Source organism: Rhinolophus hipposideros, assembly GCF_964194185.1.
Source record: "Rhinolophus hipposideros genome assembly, chromosome: 6".
Lineage (NCBI taxonomy): Eukaryota > Metazoa > Chordata > Mammalia > Chiroptera > Rhinolophidae > Rhinolophus > Rhinolophus hipposideros.
This window is the reverse complement of record NC_138052.1, coordinates 100,669,943-100,691,616: the sequence shown is the minus strand read 5'-3', so window position 1 is coordinate 100,691,616 and position 21,674 is coordinate 100,669,943. Positions and strand designations below refer to the sequence as shown.

Sequence of the window (21,674 nt, the reverse complement as noted above, 5' to 3'; positions counted from 1 at the left end):
AGAAACACACCTGTACATATAGTCAGTTGACAAAGTGGCCAAGTCAATTAGACCTGGAAACTAAGTGTGTGCCAAATGTTGCTTGAACAACTGGATGCAATCAGCCTGGATAAAATCGAACTGTGACCCATTTTCCACTGTATGCACAAAATTAACGTGACGTGGATCATAAACCTACACATAAAAGCTGACACTGTTTCTAGGAGAAAACAGAGGAAGATATCTTCAGGACTGCAAAGTAGGCAAATGTTTCCTAGACAGGATGTGAACAGCACAGACCATAAAAAAAAAAAAAAAGTAAGACTTCATCCAAATTTAAAATATCTGCTCTTTGAAAGACATGATTTAGAAAATGAATAGGTGGGTGGCCACTTAGCTCAGTTGGTTAGAGTGTGGTGCTAATAACGCCAAGGTTGCCGGTTCAATCCCCGCATGGGCCACTGTGAGCTGTGCCCCCCTTACAAAAAAAAAAAAAGAAAAAGGCAAGCCACAGAATAGGAGAAAATACTCATGCACACGTATCTGACAGAATTCAGAATCTATCAAATAACTGTCACAAATCAGCAATAAAAAGATGAAAATCAAATAATGAGAGCAAAATCCTTGAGCTGACACTTCTCAAAAGAAGATACATGAATGGCCAACAAGCGCGTGAAGAGATGCTCAACATCCTGAATCATCAGGAAAATGCACATTTGAACCAAGTTAGTCTCACCCCACTAAAAGAAAAGACAACATGGTGAGGAGGTGGGGCTGCCGGAACTTGCATACTTCTGGTGAGCTCCGGTGAGGGTGGAGAATGTTGCAGCCACCTCAGAGAATCTTGCTGCATGGTCTTACAAAGTTAAACCTATGCTTACGGTAGGACTCCGCAGTCCTATTCCTAATCATTTACCCAAAAGAAATGAAAGCATGTTCTCACAAAGCCTGCATAAGAATGTTTACACAACCCTATTCGTAATGGTCCCCTGTTGGAAATCACTCAGAGGTCCATCAACAGTGGACCAATGAACAAACTGCGATTTATCCATACAATGAAATAGCCCAGGAACAAACACACAGCGTGCTCCCACAACCACAAAGTGCTAAGTGAAAGAAGCAGACAATAGAGAGAATATACTTTGTTATTCCTTTTTTGTGAACTCCAATTACCTCACCTGTGGGGATGGAAATCAGATGGGGGTGGGGCTGTTGACTGGCTGGGCAGCTCAGGGGAGCCGCCATGGGATAGTACTTGTACCTGAATTCTCGTTCTCTGTGTCTGCTTCTGGGGAAGCCCAACCAAGACAGGGCTGTCCTTGGGACAAAGGCCAGAATCTTCAGGCTGACTCACGTGGCCCTGCATGTTTGGCCCCCAAACTCTCTGGCCTCCTCTGGAAAAGCCCCTCCCTGCCTTTGCCTTCTGGATTTCAACCCCCTGGCCCTCTCCGCTCCTGTGCTGATGACAGCTATGATGTGACAATGTCCCATTAGTGCCCATCTGTCCTGGTGGCCAGAGCACTGTGGGATGGCCGGCCTCTGGTCTGCTCAGGGCCCTACCCCAGTGCACCTGGATGAGCAGCAGGGACAGAGCCAAGCCAACCTCTGCTGCACACAAGCACACTGGGGTATTAGGCTGCAGAGTCCACCCTGCTTGGCCTGCCCCCTGGGCGTTCTTGGGACCAGTGAGGACCTGGAAATGCGAGTGTGGCTGAGACTGCCTGAAACATACCCTGGTCCATTGTAGGTCAGAGGTGGGCCTGGTCTGAAACTTGCTGGGAGGGAGAGGCTGACGGAAACCCCAAGTGAGGGGCGGAGTTAAGGGTTCCAGGGGGCCAAGCCAAGGAGGGGGAGAAGGCTGAGGCCCTCCCAGACATGCCTGTGTGTCAGGTCCTCCCAGGCACAGGTCCTGGCTGTGTGCTCTGGGCATGTTCTGCCCTTGTCCATGACTCAGGTCGCGCATCAGCCCTGTGGGCCGTGGAGCTCCCCTCGAGGCAGTGTGTAATGATATGTTTTGCAGGTGTGAGAGCTGGGGTCTCTGCACACCTGGATTTCCAGCCTCAGGGAAGCACCAGGTGAGGATCTGCCCCCTGAGTTCGCCCCAATGGAAGTTCCTTCCTGCCAGACTCTTCTGCAACCCACCCCCACACAGTGAGGACAGATGACCACCCGGTTCTTTATTGAGTATTCCCAGGCCAGTGACCTGTGGGGGCTGCAGCTCATTTGGGAGGAGCTGTGGATCTTGAATCCAAAGGAACCATTTCCAGAAAGTTCCAGGAAGGAGAAGGGCCTCCTGGGCTGGGTCAGCAGTTATCCTGCCTCCTCCAGCCCATCCATCTTGCGGAGTCTAAGCCTGCACCACCCGCCCCTCCAGGAGGGCGTGGCCTGGTGGCCAGGTCACAGCTTGTTCCGGGGGCAGTGCTGCAGGGCCTGCTGCAGGGCCTCGGTCACTCGGTCCACATTCTCCCGGGTGGCATTGCAGCCCAGGAGGCCAATCCGCAGCACCTGGGGGGCAGACATGGGCCTCTGTGTGTGCCCCGAAACATGTGGGCTCCCCCAACGAGAGCACTGCCTCCCTGGGTACACCCAGGGGGCCGAGAGCTTCCTCCAGCCACACGGAGACCCCCCAGACCCAGGTAGACCCACAGAGCCTGAGAAGGGCATCTAAGGTGGTGGTCAGTAATGGCCACTCAGAATCTCCAGCTCAGTGGGAACAGCTGGACCCGGGCACAGGATCTCCGCCTGGTCTGTGACACGACAGGAAAGGACATTCTGGGTGGAATAGGAGATGCTGCACCCCAAGACCTCACCAGCTGGGGGGAAAGTGTGACACCCCTCCACATACACAAATCCCTGGGTTGGGAGAGGGTGCCCCCTTCTGGATGCCCTGCTATCCTGGGCCCCCCGATGACTGCTGACCTTGTCTGGGCCTGGACAAGGGTACAGTCATGGTCCCTCCACATGGGGCTGAACCTAGTTTCTGGGGCCCCTCCCTCACCTTCCCCAAGGAGGGCCCAAGGCCGCCCGTGATCTCGATGGAAAAGTGGTCCATTAGGTAGTTGACAATGTCTCTCCAGTCGTAGCCAGCGGGCACAGCCACGGTGGTGACGGTGGGCAGCCGGAGTGCCTGCAGGACAGGCTCGGTTCATCACTGTCATGACAGCTCGGGGCCTGCCCTACCCCCCTGGCCTCAGGCTTCCGAAGGGGGTGGGCAGAAGGGGCCTGAAGTCAGTGAGGTCACTCTCCCCCAGCAGCCACCCTCACCCCCACCCCTGGCTAGGGCTCTGGAGACCAATGGGTGTCTTCCAGCTCAGAGATCACCCACAACTACTCCAGAGGGCCAGGCTTTGGAGAAGACTGGGGGCTTCCAACTAAGTCCTAAGATCCAGAGTCTAGGGAGCCATGACAGGGACCACCCATCCAGGACTGTCCCCACCCCTCCAAAACCACAGGACCCTATGTCCTTCTAGAGCTGTCCCCTTCCCCACACCCACTTCCCCTGCCTCCTGCCCTCTGCCCTCTGCCCCAGCCCCCTACCTTCTAATTTCTGCCCTCTGCCCTCTACCTCTGCCCCCTGCCCCTACCCTCTGCTCCCAGCCCCCTACCCTCTACCCTCTGGCCCTGCCCTCTACCTTCTGCCCTTTCCCCCTGACCCTGCCTCCTACCCTCTGCCCCTGCCCTCTATCCTCTGCCCCCTGCCCTCTACCCTCTGGCCCCTGCCCCCTACCCTCTGCCCCTGTCCCCTACCCCCTACCCCCTGCCCCCTGCCCCTGCCCCGCCCTTCTTACAGGATCCTTCACGAATAGCTGCAGGCCCAGCCCCTGCAGGCGCCCTTGCAGGTATGCCGTAGCCTCCTGGTGCTGCCGCCAGCTGTTCTCCAGGCCCTGTGCAGGGAGAGGGCACCAGGTGGGCAGGGCAGGGCTCGGGGTGAGGAAGCTGGCAGGAATCCACAGCAGGGGCAATTCAGCTGGGGAAGGCTCCTCTCCTGGTCTGGACTCTGAGCCCCTGGAGAGCCCTTTTGAGCCCCCAGGTTTGGGCCCTGGCTCTGGCCCCAGGCACTACCTTGGGGCAGGTGGAAATAGTCTGGGTCTGGGAGAGGGAGAGGGGACAGCCAGCTGTTGGCTCCTTGGGACAGGTGAGGTGGGGAACTGGGCGGAAGGGGTTTGTGGGCCACACCCTGCCTCCTGTCTCCCAACACACTTACCCCCACAATCCGTATCCCATGTGGACCCACCCTCTCCCCATCTTCAGAGTCACCCCTGTGAACACACGGCCCCGCTGCGTGCTGGTGACCGCCGTCTCCATTCCAGCTTGGCCCCGGGGGGTGGCTTTATGAGCAGACACAGGGCCACCTGGCCTTCGGTGCAGCTCTGCTGCCTCACGGGGAGGCCGCCCACAGCCCTGGTTTCTTTATGGCCTCTGGACCAGGGGCTGGCAGTGGCCCCTGGGGGACATCAGGATGGTGAAGGCAGGCCCTGCTGCGGGCGGGCCATGTGTCCTGTCCTGTGTGGACGTTATCCTGGGCAAACATCACCCTGTCTCACCCAGTTGTTCCTGCCAGGCTCCTGCCCCAGTGTGGGAGCTGGGAGAGGCTGTAGGAAAGTGGGGAGGCACTGGAGTGTAGCGTCACTTTACATTCCTGACTATCTCCTGGCCCTTTCCCTCCTCTCGGCACACCTCGCCTCTCTCCTCAGAGCCCTGAAAGCCTCACTAAGAACCAAGGTGTCAAAGCCATCCGGGCCCCATCACCGCATCTGTCCACCCCAGGGCTTTGTCCTGGCCCCCCACCCACAGCCAGCGCTGCCCCTCCTCCCTCACCTTCTCCACTATGAGGGCCAGGCTCTCTCTCAGGCCATACAAGCCGATGACGGGCGTGGTGTGATGGTACCTGGAAGATAGGAAGGGGCTTGGTCCAGCATCACTGGACGGGGGACGGGGCAGCAGCGTGGTGTACCCCAGCCCCAGCTTGGTCAGGCTCCCTTCCCAGTTTGGAAATTGTGGACTCAGAGTTGGAAGGGCAGGTATATCTGGGGGGAGCAGGGCTCAGAGGGGGCTGGCAGGTGCAGACACAGTGCTGGCTCCCAGCTCTCCTCCAGGCCCCCGTTAGCCCCAGTGGCTCCTAGAAGCTTACACTGCACCCAGTGAGGCCCCTGGGTAGGGCGCAGGTCCCCATGAGTGACATACGGTGTCCCTGTCCCCATGAATGACATAAGCGGCCTTGGATTACGGCCAAAGCCAGTTCACAGAGCCCTTGGTTCATCCCTTCCTTTGAGCTATGGGTAAACCGAAGCCCAGGAATGGAGAGATGTGGCCAGTTCCAAAGTGGCTGATGGTGCAGGGGGACTTCTGCAAAAGGATGGGGGGCATGCTGCTGCCCTGAGTCCCCAGGCCAGGGAGGAATGGGGCAGCTTGGATGGGGGCACTGATGGGGGACTCAGAGCCCCGTGAGTAAAAGTGATGAGGGGCTGGGGTAGTGAGAGACCCCCCACGTCCCAGCCACACCCAGCAGTCCCACCCCTGCCCGGCTCACATCCTGGGCTTGCTGTCACAGCCCCAGAAGTTGGCCAGCCACTTGACGTCCATGTAGAAGGAGTAGGGCTTCGTCTTCCGCGTGTAGACCTTATTTCTAGGAAGGAAAACCCGCCTGAGCACCTGCCTGTCCGGCCGGCCAGCCTGTGGGGCCATCTTGCCAGGCCCTTCTGTTTTGCAGCCGTAAGACAAGAGTGGGAACCTCAGGAAGAGAGCCAGAGGCGTGGGGACCCCTCAGGTAGCCTGGTCGTGCTGTCCCTTGGGCCTGGCCTGCACCTGTGCCACTGGGAGTGACGGTGTCACGTGGGGATCTGGCCTGGCTCTCCCTTCCCAGGCCCCTTCATGGTGTCGTCCTGCCTCGCTGCCCAGGTCAGTGAAAGGTGACCACCATTTAAAGACAGGAGGGTCTGCTGCACTGGTGAGTCCAAACACATCGAAATGATGGGGGAACCTGAGGCTTGGGCCTCACCTGCCCTAGAGGCTACAGCACCTTAGGGTATAAACTGTGAAGCTGGGATGGCACTGAGGGGCCTCTCAGGTACCCTCGCTTTCCTGGGCTGGGAATCCAGATTGGCTGAGCAGACCGGGCCTCTCTGCCAGCTCTGGTGTCAGACGCAGCTACCCCCTCAACTCTCCACGCTCGTCTCGGGCTTCTCGTCCACACACAATTCCTGATTTTACCCCAGATCGTCTCTGTTCCAGTAAACGGCACCAGTCGTCACCAGGCGCAGCTGATGGTAACAGCCTGCTAGGGCTGGCCCCCACCCCCTCCCTCAGCCCCCCCCCCCCCGGCCTGCTCAGGGTCTGCACACTGGGGACATGGGGGTGTTGGAGCTGCAGCAGGGAGAAGGCGGCTTGTGCCCACCCCGTGGGGCAACTCCTGCATCAGCTCCTAAACGCTGAGCTGGGCTGGAGGCAGTGGGGGCTGGTACGGGACTCTAGTCCTCGGCTTGCGGCTGGGAAACTTCTGGAATGCCAGGCCCTGCACCCCACACACAAGCTCAGACTCCACAAGGAGTGTCTTCTGGAGGCCCTGCCCCTCACCGTGCCCCAGCCACCCGCTCCCAGAGCCAGAGCTTTGGCACCCATGTCAGGGTGGGCACCTGTCCAGGGTGGATAGGGAGCATTCTAGAGGCAGCTCTGAGCATGACCCGAGGGCCCTTCCCTCCCTTGCTCCGCTCCTCCCTCTTGGGGCCCATCTGGCCTCACTGCACAGCCAGCCCTGGATTGGGGGTCCAGGGGTCACTCACTTGGCCTTGTCACTGAAGGAGATGAGTGAGGTGCCTGGAGGGCCATTCAGGACCTTCTGGGAGCCCGTGTACAAGACATCAATGCCTGTGGGGGGGACACAGGCTCATGAGAGGCCAAGCACCACCCAGGGTGGGCTCATTCCAGTGGGGTTGTCCCTCCAGCCAGGACCCAGCAAGTCAAACACAAGTTTTGGGGAACTTGGGGCCCCACCATGCAATTGGTCTGCAGTGAGGGGGGACAGCCTTGTAGGACCAAGCCTGTGCCCTGTGGGATCTGACGCTACGTCCAGGTAAATGGAGTTCAATTGTGGGACACCCAGTTAGTGTCTGCTTGGTGTGGGGAGGCCCACACTCTGGAGTCAGCATTGTGTGGTGAGTGTGGTGGGAGCGGAGGGAGAGGAGGAAACGAAGTGTTTCTTTTCACACCTTGAAGACCTAGTGCTGGGACCTTTCACAGAAAGCCCACAGCTTCACCACCTGGGGGGGGCCTTGTGGTTCCAGGCAGCAGTGAAGGGGGAGGAGCAGGGCCGTGAGGCAGAGGACCCAGTGCTGCTCCACCTTAGGGGCCCACAGGGCTGGTCCCAGTATGACCCCCTGGCATAGGCAGGAATGTTCCACAGTTTATTCCTATGAGCCTAGGACTGAAGAGAACCCGAATGTCTACCAATAGGAGGGAGAAGTGTGGTGTGTTCACATAGTCGACAGAAACTGAAGAGCGATGGATTACACCACAACACAGCGAGTCTCATGGACGGAGGTCATGTTGGGGTCTACAGAACCCACAAACCCACGCAGTGCCAGGAGGGCAGAGGCGGGGAGGGCATCCTGGGTCCTAGTGCTGCCCTGCTGCTGTGGGGTGAGCTCTGTGGGGTCTCAGGCTAGGGCCTCTTAGTGTGGCTCCTTCCTCCACGATGGGGCAGGGGGCAGCTAGCCTGGGACAGCCCTGCCACCCTGCACTGCGCCTGCGCCCATCCTCATGCCCTTCCTTTCACAGCATTGGTGGAAGGGCCATCTGATCAGTCCCCTCTTCACTGCCCCGGAAGGCTTCTCTGGGCTGGCCTGCAAGGCAACCCGACCACGGTGCTCTCTGTGTGTGACAGGCTAGTGGGGCTTGGGGAAGATGGGGAAACTGAGGCCCAGCTGGGACCAAAGGCATTCTAGCCCCAGCACTTCTCCCACCAGATTCTCCTGCAGGGGCTCCAAGCGCCTCCCCAATGCTACCCTCGCGGGAGCTTGTCTTCCCACGTGCAACCCACATTCGTGCCTGCAGCCTGGCAGAAACACTGGGTGTTGATTAGCTCCTGGAGCCTGTCCTGCCCCAGCCAGGGCTCCTGTGGAGACACACCCCCATCCGGCCGGCGGACGGTGGGTGAAACCTGTCCAGTGAGGGTCTTCTGCCCCCTCAGAGCCCACTGGTTGGCTGGGGTGTCGGGGGCACATCCTTACCTTGCTGGTCCATGTGGATGGGGACCCCACCCAGGGACGCTACTGAGTCCACCAGGAGCAGGCAGTTGTACCTGGGGTGGGGTGGGAGTGTCAGCAGAGTGAAGCAGGAGGGGCTTCAGCTCCCCCTCCCTATGGGGTAACTGGAGGGGCCTTGAGAGCCTCTGGAAGCAGAGGAGCCTTCCACCTCCCACAGGGGCCTCCCCCTGGACTCTTAGACCCAGGACCAGCTCTGTGTGTTAGCAGGAGGAGCCGCAGGGCGGAGCAGGTGTCACGGCCTCAGGGAGTGCCAAGGTCCCAAGATCCACACACACAGGGAAATGTGAGGGCTGGCCCAGGCAGCCTGTGCTCCTGGGGGCGCCGGGGGCTCTGAGCTCGGGCCCAAGGGTCTATGCAGGCTCTAGGGACTGGGCAGCACGTGCCTGGGCCTCCCTCTGTCAACTGTCCGCTGACTGTAAGTTCAGAGCCAGGAGGACGGGGTCCAGCACAGCCTGAGCCAAAAGCTTTGCTTGTCCTCCACCTCCATGCTTCCTTAGAAAAAAGGCATAACGAGTGCCACCCTGGGCACGGAGGGACAGGTGGATTGCGGGAGTCACAGCCCAGGTTACATTTGTGAGCTTGACTCACTGGACAAGACTCGAGGGACAGGCTGTTGGAGCTGGGGCTGTGCCCAGCGGCCCCCACAGACCCTGCCTGGCTGTGGGGTTTTTCTCCTTCCAGCCTGTGGTCAACGCTGTAGAGCAGGAGGTCACAGGAGGGAACCCACCCCAGTGGTGGCGGAGGCTGGAGGAGGGAGGTAGAGGGCAGGAGGCTGCCCTGGTGCTCTGGGGTCTCAGGGTGAGGTGGGACAGGGCCCAGCAGGTTCTGGGACCTGGACAGCTGGGCAGCACCAAGCCCTTCCCAGCCACAGGGACTGGCAGGCCGTGGGCCCTGGGGGGGCACAGACGGGAAGAGCCCAGCCAGACTCAGCACAGTACGGAGGTATCTGGGAGCGGCCTGCACCCCACACCACATGACAGAAGCTGGGGGGAGAGTACAGGATGGGGACTCTGCCCTCCCTGCTACCACCTGTCAGCACCCCCATCCCCACCCCAACCTGGGCTGAGCTGTGCTTGGCTCCACCCCCAGCATGGCCACCTCAGGACAGGCTCACCTGCGGGCAGAGGCTCACCTGTGGCAGAGGTCCCCATAGCCGTCCAGGGGCTGCAGCACGCCGCTGGAGGACTCCCCATGGGTCAGGAACAGCAGCACTGGCCTGTGCTGGGCCAGGGCCTGAGGGGGACAGAGGTGACAACTGTGGGCAGAGCCAGTGCGGGGAGGGGCCTTCCCGGGCCAGCCAGCCCCTCCCAGGAGACTTCTCCTGGTGAGGGCAGGGCAGGATCGCCCCCCCCAACACTCCTCCCTCCCATGGTTGGTGCAAACACTCCTGGTCTCTGTGTGTGCTGGGCAGCTTGGCTCTGGAAGGAGGGCTTTTTCCAGGAAGAAAGGGACTTTCTTCCAGAGACGCAGGAAAAGTGGCCTCATCCTGTTGGGGCCTTGGTGAGGTCAGCTGAGTCCCCAGGATCCGGGCTGGTGGGACTGACCTTGCCCAATGGGGAGGGGCTGGCCCCCCAAGTGTTAGGACGTGTGCTGCTAACCACCTGTTACCTCCAGCCGCTCCGGCCCTGCTCCTAGGACGGGCTCCTATTTCCCTGCTGGGCAGAAGCCTCCCTGTGGGCTCCTCACCTGCTCCCTGCATCGCAGAGTCTTCCTGCGGTGGGTCACCTAGCACCTTCTAGCCCCGAGCACACGGCTGGCCAGCCCCCTCCCTGCCCCGGGGCCAGCGTGCCCCACCGTACCTCCTCCACCTCCTGTAGTGTGTAGTGGCCTCCGGGGTCCTTGGTCATTGGGTGCACTCTGGCTCCTGGGGGCAGGGGCAGAGTGAGCAGTGAGCCACCCCCTGACCTGGCACACAGGGCAGAGGCCAGTGTTAGGGACAGAAGCCGTGCTGAGCAGGCCCGATGAGGGCAGGGACCTCCCACCCCAGCCCCAGCCACTGCATGGAAGAGAAAGATGGAGTGTGCTCAGTGAGCCTGCTCTTTGTGAACTGAGGTTTCGGGGTGCCCTGGATGAATACGGTATCAGGCTCAGCTCCACTGTCCGTCCCTTCCTCAAGCCGCCTTCCCTGAGCCCAGCCAGGCCAGGCGTCCCCAGCAGTCCTACACTAGAAACAAACGAATATTTGCATAGAGCCAACTTGGCGGGTTCTTCTCAGCAGAGGGTGACTATGGAGGGGCCACGGGTTTGATAAAGGAATGAAGAATGAAGGAATGGACGGAGGAGGGCCTGAGCAGGCTTTGCCCCCTGTTGGGGCTGGGGGCTCCAGGAAAACAGGCCCTTGTTCTACTCCCTCTCTTGGAGCCCTGTACCCCCCTGCACATAAAGCCCCAGAGCCATATGTAGGAGGGGTGGAGGCCCCAGGACCATGCAAGCTTCAGGGGAGGGCCTGAGGCCAGGGGTGTTGGGTCGGGGCAGGGCAAGGGCCTGTGCAGGCCGAGTAGCAGCGGGAAGTCAGAGCCATGGAGCATGGATACTGAGCTCCTCCTGGGGTCTTGGCCTCTGGGCCCCCTTGAAAACCAGTGTGTGGACTAAAGGGGACCAGGTGAGGGGTCGGGCCCCCCTTGAGCCATCAGAAGTTGACCATTAACCGGACGGGGGTCGGCCATGTGCGGAGCTGACTAATGCAGGAGCTGCATGATGTTTCCAAATGCTGGCTCAGACAATAAACCCAGGGATCACCCTGCTTTTGGTTTCGTCTCCCTCTTTAGAAATGTCATTCTAATCCTCCATATTTTGTGACTCTAGAAAGAGCTGTTTCTGAGATTTTGAGGGGGGATTTCAGCCTCTGAAACCCTGTCTTGCCACAGAGCAAAGGTGACACCTGGGGACCCCAGGGAGTTGCGGGAGCTGAGACTGGAGTATTCCCTGAAGTGCCCTCCCTTGTGCTCCAGAAATAGCTGTTCTCAAACTCGGAGAAACCAAGGGGATGGGGGCCCCTCGAGTATCCCAGTGCCCAGGCTGGCTGGGAGGTGGAGGCCACACAGGGAAGGGAGGTGGGGGCTACCAGGCATCCAGCCAGAGGTGGGAGGCCTTGGGGAAGGATGGAGCAAAACCACACCCCACCCTCTGCTCACTCCCTTACCAATGCGCTCGCCGATTTCAGCTGCCCGCTGCCCCCAGATGCCATTGACCCCGACTAGGAAGGGGTCCCCGGGCTCCAGGAGGTTGACCACGGCGGTCTCTAGGACGCAGTGCCCTGAGCCGCTGACGGCCAGTGTGAGGGGGTTCCTGGTCTGGAACACGTACTGGATGCCTTGCTTGATCTCGTCCATTATCTGGGGGGGGGGCGCGTACAGGTCAGACCCCGCTCTTGCACCCACCCTGCAGGGAGCAGGCAGCTTGGGGACTGACCACTGCCGCTGAGGCCCACCTGGTACATCTCCTTGTGCATGTGGCCAATCATCTGCAGGCCCCCGGCCGCCAGGACGCGTGGAGCCAGGTTGGAGGGGCCGGGCCCCAGCAGAAGCCGGCTGGGCACCGACAGGGGCTTTAGCAGGGTCTCCGGGGGGGCCACCAGCAGCTGGTGCGAGGCCATGGTCCGCACCCAACCTGCCGCCTGGGGCCCCAGGGCCACACTGGCCGAGGTCAGCGCGCGCAGCATTTCCCAGCTGGCTCCGCGCTGGAAGCTGGACAGCGGTCAGAGGTGAGTCCTGGTGGATGGGCTCCCGCTCCGTGGCTCCTGCCCTTCTTGTTACCTGACCCCTGTTAATGCTTATCCTGCGTGTCAGGGCCTGACAGCAGGGCTGTTGAACTCTTGGCAGGGGAGGAGGAGCTTCTGAATTCAGTCAATAAAAAACAGAGTCTGGAGAGCTGTCCTCCACTTGCCGCTCTTCCTCGGGGCTCCTCTCAGCTGTCGGGATGGATGCCCAGCCCAGTGCTCATGCTGGGCCCAGAGGGTCCCAGAGTTCTTCCTAAAGCACCAGAGAGCGAATAATTCAGGCTTGGCAGGGCTTACAGTCTGCGTTGCACATACTCAAGCTTGTTGTTGAGGTGCAAAAGCAGCGGCAATGGTGTGGCTGTATGCCAATAAAACTTTATTTACAACATAAGCGATGGGCCAGTGTGGGGACAAAGCCCCCAAAAAACAGTTTCCAGGCTCTCGGCCTCACATAGAAAGGTGCTGGCTCGGGTAGTAAATGGCCATCAACTGTGATTGAATGGCCAGCAGCTGTGCCTAGTTGGCCGTCAGCTGTAACCCGTAAGCCATTGGCCACTAATATAACTGCTGTGGCTACACTAGCAGAAAGATTGGGGCTAGCAAGAGCGAATTGCAGAGAGGCGGATGACGCCGGTGAGACTATAGTGGTATGACTCCCCTACCTATGGCTCCGTGGGTGTTCCTTTTTGGCCTCACCGTGTCCTGCGTTCTTATGTGGGGAGTGGGACCAGAGACCCTGCCGGACGCCCCGCACGACAAATGGCGCAGCGAGCAGGGTTCCCTACGTGACAGCCAGATTTGGCCCAGCTGAGGGAAAGAGTCCATTTAGAAAATCTATATGCCCTGTGCGTATAGAAACACACGCGTGCACACCAAGGACACGGTCGTTTCTGATCCTTTTGGAAATCAATATTTCCTCCGCCCCTCTGGCCTGCAGCCCCGAGGTTCGGCATTCACACGTAGAACCAAGTGTGCGGATGCCTCCACTTGCTGAGTCGACAGGTGTGTAGAATAAATGCAGGGCAAGGCTTCTGCAGAAGCTGCCAGGCCCAGCTGAGGGAGACCTGCCCAGCAGAGCTGCTGCCCTGGTCTAGGGAGGCCCTGACACCCGAGCTTCGTAACCAGGGGAGTGTTGGGGCTTCTGCAGGTGACCAAGGAGACAGCACCCTCCCCCTGGGGCCCAGCTGGTGACTTCCTGCGGGGACTTACTCCTCAGCTCAGAAGAGCCCCTCCAGCCAACACTCATTGCTGGGTCCGGGTTTGTGTGGTCTCCTGGGGGCACAGGGACCCCACCAGTTTTAGCCAGACTGGACAGTCACAGGCTGAGCACCTGGGGACCCTCACAGCCCTGCAGGGGTGGTGCCACTCTGTCTATGAAAACATAAAAGAAGTAGGCAAAGGGACCAGGCCTGTGTGCTGGGCAGAGAGCAGCCCGGGGCACCTCCAGGCCCCAGTGCCAGGCCTGGGCAAGGTGACCAAGATGTGGTCTCTGCTGGCCCAGGGCAGGCATGCCATGACACTGACCTTCTCTAGCCCAGGGAGGCCCAGTGGGAGCTCCCCTGCTTCCTCCTTTCCTTCCTCCATCCCCCCAGCCCTTTCCTTACTGCACTTGCTCTGGACCAGGAGCTAGTCTGGCTGCTCCATCCAGGCAGTGCCAGTGAGAAAGGAAGCTGAAGCCCCCTCAAGCCGCCGACAGGTGGGGCAGAGGATGCCAGAGTCACCCACAGCCCCCTGGGAGCTGGGAGGAGAGCCTAGAGGAGAGGAAAAGCCCTCAGGAGCTGCCAAGGGGCAGTGGGAGAAATCGGAGCGGAGCCTTGGAGAAAGGAGCTGTGTGCCCACCCTGGGGTCGGATGGGGTGGTGAGGGTCTGCCAGGCCAAGGGAACTGCAGGGGCTCAGAGACAAAGGTGGCAGGTCTGCACAGCCTGGAGGCTTATGTAGGAGGCCTGTGAGACCCCTGAGGGAGCCGGCAGCCTCAGGTCCTGCTCCGCTATGCTGGCTTGGGCCTGGTGCTGGCCTGGGGACTCTGTGCAGCACTTGGCCTCTGGAGATGTAGTGAGGTGTCAGCCCAGCCCAGCCTGGGGCTAACCTGCCACAGCCCTGGTGAACTCTATCTCTGCCTAAGAGGCCTCAGCCTCGTGGCCGTGCCTTGGGCCGGGGGTGACACACTCCACCCTGGGGCCCTCCTGCCTGCTGGGAACAAGGGGCCACCCTCCCTGAGGGCCAGCCCACCTCAGCTCGGGTCTGGCCATGGCCTCCTTGCCTGCAGCTCATGGGCCCTGGGCCCCTTCTGTCAGTGACTGCAGCGCTTCCCTCCGGGACCGTCCTCCCTGCCAGCTGGTGGCCTTACCACCTCCCACTGGCTCAGCTCGTCTCGTCAGGACATCCCCAGCTCTGTCTCCCCCTTCACTCCAGTCTAACACATACATCTGTGCCTTTGCATGTGCTGTTCCTTCTGCCCTGTCATGCTTGTCCCGTCCCTGTCTTCGCTCTGCCCCTCTTCTGCTGTGCTCAAGTCTCCCACTCAGGGAGTCATCTCAACTGTCCGGAGTTCCTCGAAGGCCGCTGATCAAAAGAGTGAAGAAATAAAATAGAGTCAGTACGGTCCAGCTGCTAAATTATTAACTCAGGCCTAGACTGAGGCCTGAAGACCATTATTCTTGTTTTAACAGACTCTGGGAACTTGAACTTTTGGGCTTTCCTGCGCCCACGCCTGGACGCACGTCAGTTTGTTATGTGTCAATTCCTGGACATACATCCAGCCTTCAGTTGACCCTCTGAATGACGATGTCCCATTGTCCAGGCCACCGGACACCGGGTGGTCACCATCTTGGATCAGCCCAGGGGCTGAGAATGCAGGACTGACTCTCTTGGACTGTGCCTTTCACGCTAAAACACTCAGAGGCCTTTCTCCCTGGGACATGCTGGGTGACGCCTCCTAGTGTTTCCAGTTTGCAAACTCTAAGATCCTTGAATAAATCTTGGTGATTTCTTTCTAGCCAGAGCCTCCTGACTCTGAGTAAGTTCAACACCCTTCTGCCACTCTGCGTGCCACATGGGTCACACTGTCTGTTGACTGACCGCCTGTCCCCCTTGGCAGGACTTCACCTCATGCAGTGCTGCATGCCCAGCCTGGCACACGGGAGGGCAGGGGAAGCCTGGGCCCAGCATGCAGCCCAGGAAACCAGAGAGGTGTGTGTGTGTTTTGTTCCCAAACAGGAAGGTGTCCTGTGCCAGTGTAACTGGAGGGGAGCTGTTGCAATGCAGAGAGGCGTTTCCTCAGGCCAACAGCTGATTGGGAGCTGTGGGGTCACTGTGGTCAGTGAACAGCAGGGTAGGTAACAGACCTCTGTCTCCTGAGTCCTAGAGATAAGGGCCACATGGCCAGGTAGGCCAGGTAGTTCCTGCCTCGAAGCCAAGGCCACAGGCAGCACCTGCCCCGGGAGCAGCGTCTCCTGGACCAGCCAGCCCTCCCTACCCTGCCTTGCCAGGGCCCTGGGCCAGCAACTACAGGGGTCTAGGAGGGACGTGAAGTCTAGCCTGACACCTGCTGCCCTCTGCCTCCTCTCCCCCCACAGTCAGGCCTCCGATGCCCAGCTCCCCGTGGACCCGGGCAGTGGTGGAACTCACGGGCTGCAGCTGGCCACACTGGGCTACGAACCGAATCTGTTGTTTTTTCCAATTTCACTTCTGGTTTTCCATAATTGACGTGAAAAAGTGCAAACAATAATAGCTTTAGCTATGGGTCTTCAATCTGCCACAGCCCTGAGTGGTGTGATGAAGGCAGGATGTGTGCCACTTGCCCCCCTGGCACTGTCGGCAGAGTGACCTCCCCTCCTGCCACCGCCAGCTGCCCACTCCTGCTGGGCGTCTCCACAGATGCCGTGTTTCCAATGTACAGCTAAAGCCAGCCTGTTGTGACATTGAGGGGAGAGGAGACCGTCGGAGGCCCGTGTGCTCGCTTTTTCACAGATAGCCGGTGGGGTCCCCGATGGGGGGGGGCTTGCCCTGAAATCTGCAGCCTCAGCCTGAGCAGCAGGACCCTGGGGCTGCCTGGTGTGACACGCAGCTTTGTCCCTTCATTCCAGGTCAGAGCGAGTGGCAGCAGTGGGGCTCTTGGAACCTGTCCCATCGAAAGCCCCCGATGACACATTGTGTCCCTGGGATTTGTTAGTGCCACAGGTGGGATTAGAGAGGAGCCACAAGGCCAATGTTTTTGACGTTGTTAGCACCCCCGCCCCCACCCCTGCCAGCTCAATGTTGCTTCCATTGGGGACAGAACGCAAAGGGCCTGTGTGTGTGGTGCCTACACTTGCAGTGAAGGGCGGGAGCCTGGTCTGAGGGTGCAGCCCCGGCTCTGCCTCGGTGGAGGCAGGACTGAGCGGGACCCAGGGCACTGTAACAGATGGGCTTCTGAGCTTTGTCACCACCGCGGTGACGATGGCCAGGAAGTTGGTGGCAGCTACTTCCTCCTGCGCACCTCTGTTAGCCAGACACTGAGCTGCCGGCAGGAAGACGACTCCATGTAAGGAATGGCTAACAATTACAACAGCCTATGTGCTGCTGGAACCTGGAACCAAGCAGTCAGCCACGGTGACCGTGGTTCCTGGGGCTGGTGAGGCCTCGCGACAAACGGAACCCATGCAGCATCACGGCCGCACCTCCCACACCCGGAGCCTCCTGCCGCTGTGAAGTGGCAGCTCTGGCCAGGCTGTGAACAAACCTCCGTCTGCTCCCCTAGCCCCTGGCCCTGGGGGCAGCTGGGTACCAACTGAGCCGAATGTACCAAGAGGTACTTTTGAGTTGCTTTCACGTCATGTTTGGGGGTATTTTTCACTGATATGTGGACTTAAAATATTGCTTTCAACACAGCAGAACCTTGGTCTAGGATAGCACAGGAACCCCAACCTGTCACACCCCAAAACCCTGTAAAGTGGCAATTTGCATTTCCTACCTGCAGGAAGTCTGAAGAGGGCCACGCCCCTCACCCTGGGTTCTGCCCACAACGTGGGGGAGGGGTGCAGACTCTGCAGCAGGCCCGGAGGTCACCCACCTTCCTGCACTAGGAATTTTGATCACAGCTCTGGTCTGGCATGAGCAATGCGACAGTGACCTCCTGTGGCCGCAGTCTGTGGGGACATGAGAAGCAGTGACAGGTGATGGGGCCCTTGTGGGAAGGACAGTGTGGCAGAGCCTGGCTCTGTACAATCAGTGTGACAATGTCTTCAGTGAGTCACAACAGACATTCTCCAACTGGACACACAGGCAGAGCACCAGGCATTTCATCCAACCCGCCAGTCCCATGGCACCCGCGCCCGTCATTCTTGTTTCCTTGATCAGGGCCCCTGACCCCCACTTTCACCTGCCTCATTTTGTCAGAGCTGTAAAGCAGACCCCAAACTTTATGTTATTTCACCCAAATCTTCCAGAGTGCGTCTGAAGAAGCGGACATTTCCTCACAGAGACTCAGTGCCATCACCATACTTAAGGAAGCTAAAACAGATTCCTTAATATAATCTAATAGATGACCCAGAGGCAAGTTTTCCCCATTGTTTAGAAAATGCCTTTTCAAAGATGGTTTGTTAGCTAGGATTCAAACTGAGCCCCAGTTTCGTGTGTTGCTGGGTGTAAGTCTCTTTTAGTGGGTGACAGGGCTTCTCATGCTTTAGTGGAAACACACCTCAACAGAAGCTTGTCAAAAATCAAATTCTGGAGGTCACGGTGAGCTCAAGACTCTGCATTTATATGGAGCCTCATGGCATGGAGACCTCTGTGTCTGCAGGCCTTTGCTTGCTGCCCACTGCCCCTGCCACCTGCTGCTGGCCACCTCCTCTCCTTGAATCTCTCACCTGTCCCCTCACAGGAGCCTCTGGGCAGAGGGGCTGGGGGGGAAGGGGGCATGGCAGGAGGGTCCAGTTCCTTCGGGGTCTGAGCTTTGACCCCCGTGAGGCGTGAGGCCCAAGGCTGCACCTGATTTCCTGGTGGGAAAGGTAGAAGTACTCTGAGAAGGGTCACCCCAGGTCCAAGACTCCCCCTCCTCAGGACAGAGCCCCCCCTTCCCCAAGTCTGCAACTCACATCTGTGCCCAGTTGTGCTGGAAGCAGCTCTTAGCCCCTGTTGGTCCTTTGCCTCTGCCCTGCCCTGCTGTGAGTCCTGGGAATGTCCGCACATCCCCTCCGTGCTGCCCCTGTTCCCCAGACCTGGGGAGTGTGTCCGTAGAGGGGTGTCTGAGGTCTCGGGCCTCCTGCTGGTCTGTCCTTTGTACCTGCCCCCTGGGAAGCTGTCACCAGCGAGGATGCTGGGTTTCCCAGACTCCAGACGTGGCCCAGGAGGCTGCAGACCAGGCCAGGAGACTCCGGGATGATGTCGGGACCCGAGAAGAAGCTCCTTCTCACTGCCTTGCCAGGAGCATGGGTCATGGGGGCACTTGGGGGAAATGGGGCCCCCTCCTCTGCCCGACCCATCGGGGAAGGGCTGAAGCCAAAAGGCGAGGTGGGAAGTGGGTCTCCTGCATGGTCCAGAAACCAAGGGCATGGTGAGTGGCCCTCGTGGGCTGTGTCCTTGGCACTTTTCAGAGCTTAAGTCAGCCAGCCCTCGCACCCTCTCGAGGAAAGCAGGGTTTTTAATTTCCTGTTTCAGATGAGGAAACTGAGGCATGGAGCAGGGAATGACCTGTCCAAGGCACCCCCATTTACAATGGGGAAGAACGTGGGGAGGGGAGGCTGGCTAAGGAATCCTGGGGGCTGGGGATCCACACGGCCCCTGTGCCCCTGTGCACAGACCATGATGGGCATCGGCGGTGAGTGCGGGCCCCGCTCGGCTGCAGGTGGGCACGTGGAGGAACGTCATTGGGATCCCTCAGGGCCCCATGTGGGATCTCCCTGGGAGGTGGGCAGCCCTGCAGCCCCACTCCTGCTGGCCAGGGCCCCAGTCCTCGGGAGAAGGGAGCCTGGGCCTGGCAGGGGCGGGGCCTCAGGTGGACAGGGCCTGGGGTTTGGGCTCACGAAGAACTTACCCTATCAGGGGCGCCCTGCTGACCATCCCTGTCATTTCCCTCACGTTCTGGGTTCTACCTCCTGTGCCCAGAATGTGGCTCAGACCATGGGGTCCCTGGGATCCTGTTCCATGCTGACCAGGCCGAGGGAGCTCGCTCTCTTTCCCCTGTCAGGGCCGCACAGACTGAGACTCAGTGTCCAGATTTCTGGATTTCCCGGACCACCCCGCGGCTGCCCCGCCTTTGCCTGGAAACTCCCACGTGCCTCCCATTGTTTCACCTATTTTCTCCCAGCGATTGCACCAGGAGGGGGCAGTGCGTCCCACAGCCCTGGCTACTTCAGGAGGAGGCCTGACCTGCCCAGGAAATGCATGTTCTGTGTGGCCAGCTCACACAGGCGAGAGCTTAGCAAGTGGCAGTAGTGTCAGGCTGGACTGGCCTCCCGACTCCCTCACACGTCCTCGGGGAAAACAAACGAGCCAGACACTGATCCCCAAACACCATTTCCATAGTCAGTCTCTCTCCTGCCAAGATCTAGGGAAAGATTTAATTACAGCCACTTCTGCTGCCAGTTTTGTTTTTGCGGAGTCATCTTCTGACCTCCATTAGGAATGACACACTCGGTGAGCTGCATTTTTTGGGGAAGACGCAGAGCTGAAGCCCCTCGACGGAGCCCCTGCTGTCGGCGATCAGCTTCACCAGTCAGGAGGGGACCCGAATGATCAAGTCCTTAGAAAAATCACAGGCAATCATGCTAAGAGAAACACAAATTATAAATTTGGGGGGAAACAGACAGAAAGATGCCAACACTGACACCCGTGGGAGTGAATGGCCTCTGAGAACAAAATTCCTGCATCTGGGCACTCAGCCTATGGGTTCACGGAAGTGCCTCACCCAGGGCGGAGCTCCTGGCAGCAGGTAACAGACAATTGCATGGCCAAGAACAGAAGTCGGTCTGATTGATTCCAGGGTGTCCATGCTGGGGATGGAGGCAGCCATTGAGCCTGAAATGGTTCAACGACAGAATGAGCAGGAAGTTTGCTCACACTTGAGTGCAGTAGAAACCTGGCAAATGCAGTCTCCCCGGGCGGTGCTCCTCAGCCTGCTTGCACCTGGGGTCCAGGTGAGGCGGCTCCCTGACTATCAGTTCCTAGGGGAGTGCAGTCTGCTCCCCAGGGTCATAACACCTGGTCAGATGTCACCAAGGCTGCCTCCTGTGGACCATGCCAGTCAGGCTCAGTGGAGAATTCACTTTGGCTGGTTTGAACAGAAAGGGGTTACTTGCAAGGTAATGCAGACCATTCTGGGTCACTGGGAAAACTGCAGATGCAGACTTTCTCGGGCTTCCAGGAATGGCCCAAGGCATGGCACTGACCATGGTGCCTCTGCCTTCCATACCCCTGTGACTTCTTGGGGTTGGCAGAACCTACCACAGCAAGGGCATTTGGGAAATACTGACTCTCGGTACACAGCCTCCTTCGGAGAGGAAAGCACACAGGCTGACTGTGGGGACACAGCCAGGAGTGCAGTTTCCAGGCTCTCGGCCTCCCATGGAAAGGTGCTGGCTCGGGTAGTAAATGGCCATCAACTGTGATTGGATGGCCATCAGCTGTGGCTAGTTACCGCCAGCTGTAACCAGTGAGCCATTGGCCACTAATATAAATGCCGTGGCTACACTAGCAAGCGCGGATTGCAGTTAGCAAGGAGTCGGTTGGTTGGTTGGCAGAGAAGCGGGCGGGAGGTTGCGGATCTTGTGGCTCCTGCTTCCTGTGTCTGCAACCCAGCCGCCATCGAGACTATAGTGGTATGACTCCCCTACCTATGACTCTGTGGGTGTTCCTTTTAGGCCTCACCATGTCCTGCGTTCTTATGTGGGGAGCGGGAGCCGAGATCCCGCATGACACACACACACACACAAACACACACGGTCACAGTGAAGTGGGGCCCCGAAATGGGCCTAGACCCTGGCTCCCCCAGGCCTCATTCAGCCAGACCTCTTCCCTCAAACCCCACTTTCTGACTCCAGGGTGGGGGAGGGAGTTGCCCAAGTAAAGACCACCTCAATTTTCTGAGTTCTCATGGTACTTTATTCAGTCTCACACTTCTTTGTAGTTTAAGAAAATTTGGATATTTCTCAAAACATTTCAAAGTTAATGACTCCTTCTATAAACACTCAAATGTACCGAAGAATCGATTTAACATTTAGAGGTAATTCTATGTCATGGATACCGATATATGATCTCATGCATGTCATGAAAATTTTCTCCTGTTAGATTTTTTTTTGTCATTCAACTCGGTCTGGTTGATTTTGTCATATTCAAGTTCTAGATTTTGATGCGGCCACATCTATCAGGCTTGTCCTTTACAGCTCCTGGATTCATTATGCTCTGGAAAGTTCTTCTGTAGCCCAAGGAAATGAAAAATAGATATGTATATATTTTTTGTACAACAAAAGTAACCAGAGGTTTAATTTCGTATTTTAGATTTTGAATGCATTTGGATGTTGTGTGTGTTGGTGTATGGAATGAGGAAGACACCTTATTGTTTCCTCTACCAGGAGATCCTTTACTCCACAAATGTGGTTCAGAAAATTGACTTTTCCCTACTGGTCTGAAATGCCACCTTTATCATAAGCTAAATTAATTTATATCTGTTTTGTTTTATTTATCTTTTTGGCAGTTCCTTCGCCAGTATTGAATTATTTTTAATTATTATAGCTTTAAG

General features: G+C 58.3%; 1 protein-coding gene across 1 annotated transcript; it reads right to left on the bottom strand.

The window, feature by feature from the left end:
* Window positions 1-1,108: 1,108 nt before the first annotated feature.
* AGXT (alanine--glyoxylate aminotransferase) lies at window positions 1,109-12,211 on the bottom strand. The gene is made up of 11 exons (XM_081051430.1): window positions 11,671-12,211; window positions 11,383-11,575; window positions 10,040-10,104; window positions 9,373-9,473; window positions 8,205-8,275; window positions 6,759-6,843; window positions 5,510-5,605; window positions 4,798-4,867; window positions 3,768-3,863; window positions 2,978-3,106; window positions 1,109-2,484 (listed from the first exon to the last, which is right to left on the bottom strand). Exons 1-11 carry the CDS (start codon window positions 11,899-11,901, stop codon window positions 2,377-2,379), a joined length of 1,245 nt encoding a protein of 414 aa, XP_080907556.1. The 5' UTR covers window positions 11,902-12,211; the 3' UTR covers window positions 1,109-2,376.
* Window positions 12,212-21,674: the final 9,463 nt, after the last annotated feature.

Bases quoted from the DNA above. Each gene is read 5' to 3' on its own strand.
- AGXT (XM_081051430.1), bottom strand. From the start codon at position 11,901: ATGCTGCGCGCGCTGACCTCGGCCAGTGTGGCCCTGGGGCCCCAGGCG. The intron at 8,276-9,372 runs GTGAGCCTCTGC...ACCCCACCCCAG, and splicing joins TATGGGGACCTCTGCCACAG to GTACAACTGCCTGCTCCTGG. The intron at 3,107-3,767 runs GTAAGAAGGGCG...CCTGTCCTGCAG, and splicing joins AGCTATTCGTGAAGGATCCT to GCACTCCGGCTGCCCACCGT.